We start from the raw sequence: 8,631 nt of genomic DNA on the forward strand, positions 1-8,631 counted from the left end.
CTGCGCCGCCAAAGCATCCAGGAGGAACTCAGGGGAAATGTTGCACCTTGCGCCACCCACATAAGCGACCATGGCGTACTACGACCGATTCTCCAATTCACCCATAGACCGGGAGCAACGTACCACACAGAGCTCCGAGGGGAGCATCTCTTCGTAGGGGGGGCTGTAGCCGGGGTGCCGTGAGCCGCGGCCACGCCGGGACCGTGGCCTGGTCCGCGAGCAGCGGCAGTGGCGGAGGGGAACTGGGGCCGGCCAGCCGGGTGGAGGGCGCCGGGTCTGTGCGCGCAACCTTCGCCGCCGCCGCGCACCGAAGATCCTCGACCGGAGAGAGGCTCCGCGGTCGTTTGCAGTCCTTAGCGCCATGGCTTGGAAGACCACAACAAAAGCAGACGATATCGTTAGTGCAGTCGGCCTTGAAGTGGCCCTCCCGGAGGCACTTGGAAGTAGAGCGTCTCCGTGCCCGGCGAGATCTCCCGGTGAGCCCGCGGTTGCGGGGCGTGGTGAGGACCCAGCGCGTCCGGAGAGTGCCGCCGCCTCCAGAGCTTCTTCCGGGAATGCCTTGGCTGGTTCCACGGTGCGCTCGGCGGCGCCACCACCGCCTGGGAAGGAGGGGAAGGGGCCCCTGGGGGTGGGCGAGTGGTGAGCCTTGAGCGTGGGACAACCCCGAGCTCTCGGAGATACCCAAGCCCGACACGACCGGGCGCTCACCACTGGGCCTGAAGGACGAGTTAACGAAACCCGGGCTGCTAGCCATGGCGGGCGGCGGGCGGAGCAGAAGGGTGGACTCCGCGGTTGGAGTGACCCGCGGCGGGGTGAGGTGGATGCCGGCATCGGAGTAGCGCACGACGGAGAGGAGAGGGAAGCGCGCCTGCTCAAGAGAGAGGGGAATCGCCCTGATTCGAGATGTGTCCGCGTCAGCATTGTGTAAGCATTACGTCAGCAGTTCAACAGCGCTGACCCAGGTCAAATGTGACCGGTGGGCCCCGCATGTCATTGAAACAGTTAACTAACAGGTTTTAAGTTAAACCTAATCTAAAAGATTAGCAGGGTTGGGCCCACTGTCAGTGGGTCTAGGGAGGTTAGTTAGCAGCGTGTTTAGGCCCTAATGATTGGGTACGCCGGCGGTTAGTCGTCGGTGACCTCTGGTCACGACAGAAACACACCGGGAGGCCATGGGAGCGGCGGAGGAAGGCACCGGGAGGTAGCCCGTGCTCCTGCGCATCTAGCCGAGGCAGCAGCAGGTCGCGGGGTGCCCTGTAGCGGCCGCAACGACGAGGTTCGGCGGCGGCCGAAATTCGGCTTCGACGGAAAGGACGGCTAGGGGGTGCGACGACGTGGCAAGGGCGAAACGGTTCAGTGGCTCACCACGGGTCTGACGGTGCTGCTGGAGAGGCCGGGGAAGAACGGAGTCCAGCGAGTCGACGACGAGGTCGTCGGCTGTGGCGGGGAAGATGAGCTCGAGGCCATCACTGCGGTGCGTCCGAGCTCGGGTTCTTCGACGGGGTGGCGTGCAGGGATGCGGAGGGCCGATGGACAAGCGGGCTGGGCGAGGGAGGGCCGGTGGCCACAGGGTTCACGATGGCGTCGCCTCGATGGCTTCGGCCATGGCGGCGAACATGCGAGGGAGCGCGGGGGGGGGGGGGGGGGGGAGCAGGGGTCCAGACGGTGGCGATGACGTTAACCCGCTCGTCGCGCTGGCCTAGGGAGCGCCAGGCAGGCAGCTGCGTGCCGGCGTGTGTGAGCACCGTGCGCTGCTTCCCCTCCCTACTGGCGAGAGGAGGAAGACACGCTGAAAATCTTTGAGTGCTTGGTGCTTGAGGCAGGATCATGATCCGACACGCCGAAAATCAACACAGGCAAAATGCATCCTTGCCTTGTGGACAATTTGGAAGCATCGGAACGACGTCGTGTTCAACGGGGCACCGGTTTCTCTACCACGAGTCAAAGAGCGGTTTCTAGAAGAAGGGAAGCTCTGGGTAAAAGCTGGCTTGCTTAAGGATGACATTCGAGGGTTTGAGGAGCTAGGTAGTGAGCGGACAGACCGTGAGTAGTACGCTTTAGTGCACTGTGGAGTCGGGAGTGTTTTATGTAAATATTGTAGCTCGATTGGATGTTTTGGGAGTCTCTCCCTCTCTTTAATGAATGATACGCATACTCGTGTGTATTCGAGAAAGAGAGGAGGAAGACAAGGCTACCCCTGGTGGGCTGGGCCTGTTAAGTGGGCTGTGGCAGGTAAGTCATGTCCCTCTCTCTGCATTTCTATTAATTCTGTTTTCTATTTAATTTAATTCCTTTGCCATTGTTTTGAATTCAAACAATGTCAAAATCCTCTAAATATTTTTATGTTGCTTCACGGACCTTTCCCAAAGGCACGTAAATTATTTCAGAAGCATTTGAAAATATATTCTAGTTATATGAATATAACTTCAAACTCAAACACAACATGATTTAAATTCAGTGACCAAAATTAATCCTTAAAAATGTTCATTATTTTTTGTCTGGACCAAAACGCTTGCCAAAAATATCAAACATTAATGAAGGCATCTTGGGTTCAGAGAATGCAATTTTCAGGGTTCTTGCCCTTTATTTAATATTTTCTGAGGCTTGAAAATTCCCTCAATTCAAGTTTCTCCGAAATTAAGTATGATGCATGAATGCTTCTAATGCCTTAATTACACTCAATTATTCTATGGTTGTGACAACTAAGAAGAACCAAATAGTAGGTTATCCCAACGCAGAAGCAATTGCCGCCTTACGACACAACATTCGCGATAAATGGCTGGCGCGACAACTCGGACAGGACAAGTCGAAAACCAGTGCAGGGGAGGATAGCTGGTTGGCCCGTAGAAGCAACCACAACGACGACCCTGGCACCTTCATGGTGCGTGACGGAAACAAGAAGCCTGCTAAAAAAGAGATATTTTATATTAAATTCCTTGAATACAAATAATACAACCCAGGAGTAAGGCCGTGGGGGGTGTGGAATATTACCACTAAAATATGTAATGAACTTTCAAGCATAACAAAGCCAAAAGAATTCGAAGATGGCACATCCTGATAATGCGATAACCGAATGATCAATGATAATTTTTGTTACCATTGCCGATACATCATAACTTAACCCTCTCATTGTATTAAGCACGTGAACTCTTTGCTATATCATAGCAATTTTCATTTACATTCAGAATCTTCATGGCAAAGCCCCCAAAAAATTGTTGGGATATAAGACATGAACCAGGCATACATATAGATTTCTCTCCAAACAGGCTTGGACAAAACAAAACAAATCCAATAACTTTTAAGTGAATTGCCAGGTGTGCAACTATAAAGCCACACAGTGCATGAGCTTTAGGAAAAATACATAACATACAAAAACCAGAGAAAATACTGGCACTCGATGCTTCCTGGTTGTGCATGCAACATGTTTCCGCAAACTGACTTAGTAGTACCCATTTCCTGCGCTGTCTGAAACCATGTCCATGGAGGTGTCATTGGAGCTTGCAGAGTTGGCCTCTCGGTTTTGCCCGGCTGAGTTTGCTTCAGTGTTCCGTCCTCCATTACCAGCACCTTGGGTTAAGTGATACGTCTGGAGGCTCCTGCGGACCGGGCTTGATAATGCATTTGAGAATATTGTATTCTTTGACTGGTCACTGAGGCTGGGTCTGGGAGCATGCCCGGATGTTGCTTGTGCGTACGACCCAGCTGAGGGTTGGATACTTGTAAACGGATTCACACTCATGGGATGCTGATGTACCCTTGGGGATACATGTGCATCAGTACCTCCATAGTCAATCTCATGCTATAAAAGAAAGCAACAATATACCAAATATTGGTTAAATTGCTTATAATACATATGAGAACCATTGAACCCAACACAATAGATATTAAATAGTGAAAGTTAAAAAGACATACACCTATACACTGAGAAGATCATGATTCATACATCGTGATGTTCGGTAAAAAACAACACAAAATTCAATATTATCAGAAATGGAGGCAGCAACGTAAATCAGGGAGTTCTAAGATCGAACCTGGATGTGTGACATTATGTCCGCAACAGTAAGCCTCGACTCCTCATCATGCTTCCTCAAGATCCATTGGTGGAGCTTTTCCTGTATGATTAAATTGAAATTTAGCCAGGGTACATTTCCATGCAATGTTCGAATCTAGTATCGCTAGCGAAAGTACATTTTCTCCCCTACGTAATACAAGCTAGAAAAAAAAAGGGTACATACAAGCTGTAAGAACTACGATTACAGATTACTCTCATATTTTGTCTAGAAACAAAATGGGTACTAACTGTCTAAATCTTAACAACAAGATACATATTTCTCCATTCTTATTGATGCCTTTCTGTTTCTCTTGAAAATCCAGGGCGAACAAAATTTCATACTTTGGTACCCTTGCTTTTTTGTAAAAGACTGCAACACAAGTCACAGAAGGGAACAAACATTGAATTACGACTGCTCAAGGGATCAGTTACAACCTCTGAACATTGACATTTCATTCTCTGAGGCTTTGGTTGCACATCCAATTCTTACATGGTATCCCCTAAGGATGGCCAAATCTGATGTCGCTGTATCCACTGTCAAGCCCAACGTATGCCCTCACCGGCCACCAGACCAATCTATAGCTGTAAACTACACGCGGAGCCAATCGAAATTCCTACACACAACCGACCGAAGAGAGAAAAAGAGGAGGACGGAGAGAGAAGGGTTACTGACGAGGGCGTGCCGCTCGCCAGCCTGGAAGGAGAGCTTCTGCTGGGCCATGGCCTGGGAGTATAGCTGGGAGAGGGAATTGGCGGCGCCGCAGAAGCTGGAGTAGAGCGTGCGGTCGGCCTCGTCCAACCGCGGCGCGGCGTCCGTCTTTCTCTTTCGGGCCATCGCCGCCGCCGCCGCCGCCGGAGATCCCCTTAGCCACCGAGGAGAAGGATGCGGAAGAGGGTTTGATGCGATTTTTTCCCCTTTTCTTTTTTCTTTGTTCTACGGGTGGGCGGTGTGGCGTGCGGTGACCATGCCCTTTCAAATCAAATCTCGTGTGTATCGGTTTTGGTTTTGGTTTTGGTTTGGTACCGATGGGGTGGACATTATATCTTTCCCTAATAAAAGATCGGCGTTTTTGCAAAAAAGGCCCTGAGGTTCTAAGTATTCAACCCGCACTCCTTATAAAAAGTCAACACGAACCGGTAAGTGTGAGAGAAAAGAAAAATAAATGACCGTGCCTTCCGATCCCATCTCCTGTTTCTGCACCTCCACCCGCGGCCATCCACCATGGCACGCCCTGCCCAGAGGGGAGGCCTGTGGGGCCCACAAGGCACCAGGGCGCGCCAAAGGCCCCTGGCGCGCCTTGGTGGGTAGTGGGGCCCACGGGTGTCCTCTCCATCGCCTCTCAGCTCTATAAATACCAAGATATTCTAGAAACCCTAAAGGAGTCGATGAAAAACAATTCCGGCCGCCGCAAGTCCCAAAACCACGAGATCTAATCTAGATCCCTTTTTCGGCACCTTGCCGGAGGGGGAAACGATCACGGAGGTGTTCACCATCCTCATTGGTGCTCCTCCAATGATGCGTGAGTAGTTTATCACAGACCTACGGGTCCGTAGTCAGTAGCTAGATGGCATCTTCTCTCTCTTTGATCCTCAATACAATGTTCTCCTCGATGTTTTTGGAGATCTATTTGATGTAATGACTTTTTGCTGTGTGTTTGTTGGGATCGGATGAATTGCGAGTTTATGATCTTGGAGATCTATCTATGGATATTAGTTGAGTCTTCTGTGAACTCTTTTATGCATGATCTTTATACCTCGTATTTCTTCTATGAAATTTTGGTTTGGTTCGGCCAGCTAGATTGATTTTTCTTTCAATGGGATGAGGTGCTTTGTGATGGGTTCGATCTTGCGGTGCTCAATCTCAGTGACAGAAGGAGAAGTGACACACATGTATCGTTGCTATTAAGGATAAAAATATGAGGTCTATTCCTACATGAATAGATCTTGTCTATATCATGTCATCGTTCTTATTGCGTTACTCCGTTTTTCCATGAACTTAATACACTAGATGCATACTGGATAGCGGTCGATGTGTGGAGTAATAATAGTAGATGCAGGCAGGAGTCGGTCTACTATTTTTGGACGTGATGCCTATATACATGATCATTGACTTGGATATCATCATAATTATTTGCTCTTCTATCAATTGTCCAACGATAATTTGTTTAGTCACCATATGCTATTTTCTCGAGAGAAGCCACTAGTGAAGTCTACGCCCCCCGGGTCTATTTCCTATCATATTATTTTCAGATATATTATTCCAAAAACCTAAAAATACCTTGCTGCACTTTTTCTTTCTTTATTTTATTTTGTGTTTTTTTCAGATCTATTTATCCAATCTCATACAATTTTATCTATCTCAATACCGATGAGGGATTGACAACCTCTCTTACGCGTTGGGTTGCAAGTATTTGTTATTTGTGTGCAGGTGCTGTTTACATAGTATTGCTTGGTTCTCCTACTGGATTGATAATCTTGGTTTCATAACTGAGGGAAATACTTACCGTTGCTGTGCTGCATCATCCTCTCCTTTTCGGGGAAATACCAACGTAGATACAAGCAATCAGTGCGTGAGAGGGCGGACAGGCCGCGAGCGTGGCGCGGTGACGGTGGCGCCAAACGGCGATGAGTTCGACGGGAAACAAAGGGGATCGGGCGAGGGCCTCACCCCAGGGCTCGAGGACGAGCTCGGGAGGTCATGCCGTCGCCGGTGGTGGAGACCCGGGGTGAGGCAGAGCCGACCGCGGCGAATGATGATGCAGGGTGCGACGTAGGGGGAGGGGATGGGGTAGCTAGGGTTTGCCAGGGGGGTTGACGAGGTCATGTAGGTGTTGACGATGGCGGGGAGGCGGCGGATGCTCTGCATGTGGCCATCCTGCGACGTGTGCGGCCATGGCGTGCTCAGCCTTCCCTGTAGCGAGAGGAGGAAGGAAAGGCAGGCTTAGGCGGGCCGGTCCAGCCTGTGCACTTGTTGGGCCAAAGTGCATAGGGCACTTTTCCAATTTTTCTTTATTTTTATTTTTATTTCATTTTGAGACTCTGTAAGGGATTTATTTGAGTGAACAAATGATTTTAGTTAAATTTGAAACTTGGCCCAATAATACTAGGTACTATTATCGGACTGCAAAAAAAGTTTGGGAGCAAAACAAGTGTTGTTGGCGCTGTTTTAAAGAGGTCAAGGGCATTTTAAAATATCCAAAAAATGTTGGTCTATGCATGAAAAATAGAAGTGAATATTTGCAATAACATGAATACTTTTGTTTATTTAATTGATGAAGTTTTATTTTTACCCACCAATTGAATTTTGTATTGGAATGTACTTTGGGTCTTCAAGACTATTAGTAAGTTAATGATGATGACTTGGCATAATTAGAGGAAGGTCACCGTAGCTTGATTACCGGGGAATCTCCCCCAGTACAAGAAATCTCGTCCCGAGATTTAAGAGGTGGAGTAAGGAGGAAAGTTCTGGTTACGAAATTCTAACGGATCTTTTCGTTCTAGGTTGCTCTTCTCAAAGAAGTCGATCCTTTCTGTTGACGTCTTCATTCCTCTGCTTCAGGTCATCATGATGAAGTCGTCAACATTTATTCAGGGTCTTCATCGTACTTACGAAAGGACAAGGTGTAACTTCGAAAGAATGGTCCTCTACAAGGTTGATTATCCGGTAGATAGTTGAGGGAATGTGGTAGGAAGTATCTCTCGAATCAAACTTAAGAAAAACATCGAGAGCAAAATAAGAAGGCACAATAAGAAGTTTCAAGCAGATATGCAATCGTTCGATGCCTGAAACAGAGCGTGAAAGGGGTTTAGAGCAATGAATAAGTATGGCGGCTGAAACCAGAATAGATCTCTAGGAAGGTGGCTCATGAATCTCATACGAAGCCAAGTGGGTAGAATAACCTTGGAAACAGGGATGCACAGGAGAGTCAGGTTTCGATCCTGTGGAACTGTGGGTTATGGGCCCACTATGTGGGTTAAAAGTAGGAAGGGCGCTGACATCTTGCACGACCATGATATCAAGGCATGTCAGAGAATAACCTGTTAGTTATGTCGGCAACAACGTCGGTACCAAGGGCGAGGGACGAAGAGAACCATTTTCCTGCTCATTGAATGAGGCGGACTAATAGGCAAAGTTCTCATCCATCAGTGGTTAATGCCATCAACTATAGTAACATGGTCTTACTGACAGAGTTGTACACCGAGGTGCTTACTTAAGCAGGGATTTATTACTGCTTATATCATATAGATCACAAGAAGGGTTAAACAAACCAATGGAAAGGAAAAGTGATTATCATATTTAAACAGAACAATGGAAAGGTAAATGTGTAAACACAAGTATCAAGAGTATATCCTTCACAAGAACAAGCAGAGCAGGATATACATGACAGGACAGCAAGTAGATAACCATCTAGGGGAAAGGGGCGAGGAAACTCATGATGTTACTCATACAATGGTGTTTGGATAGTTGATCAAGAAACATTTAGCATTATGCTACCAATGTTCTTGTTGATGTTTGAGTACCACCATCATGCTCCGGGATAACATTGACATGGTCATCAGGTAAGGTCGGACTTTGGATA

General features: G+C 48.2%; 1 protein-coding gene across 1 annotated transcript; it reads right to left on the reverse strand.

Moving 5' to 3' along the window:
* Positions 1-3,106: 3,106 nt before the first annotated feature.
* LOC109737829 (uncharacterized) lies at positions 3,107-5,056 on the reverse strand. Its single transcript, XM_020296957.4, has 3 exons — positions 4,725-5,056; positions 4,032-4,112; positions 3,107-3,799 (listed from the first exon to the last, which is right to left on the reverse strand). Exons 1-3 carry the CDS (start codon positions 4,884-4,886, stop codon positions 3,440-3,442), a joined length of 603 nt encoding a protein of 200 aa, XP_020152546.1. The 5' UTR covers positions 4,887-5,056; the 3' UTR covers positions 3,107-3,439.
* Positions 5,057-8,631: the final 3,575 nt, after the last annotated feature.

Source organism: Aegilops tauschii, chromosome 3, assembly GCF_002575655.3.
Source record: "Aegilops tauschii subsp. strangulata cultivar AL8/78 chromosome 3, Aet v6.0, whole genome shotgun sequence".
Classification (NCBI taxonomy): domain Eukaryota; kingdom Viridiplantae; phylum Streptophyta; class Magnoliopsida; order Poales; family Poaceae; genus Aegilops; species Aegilops tauschii.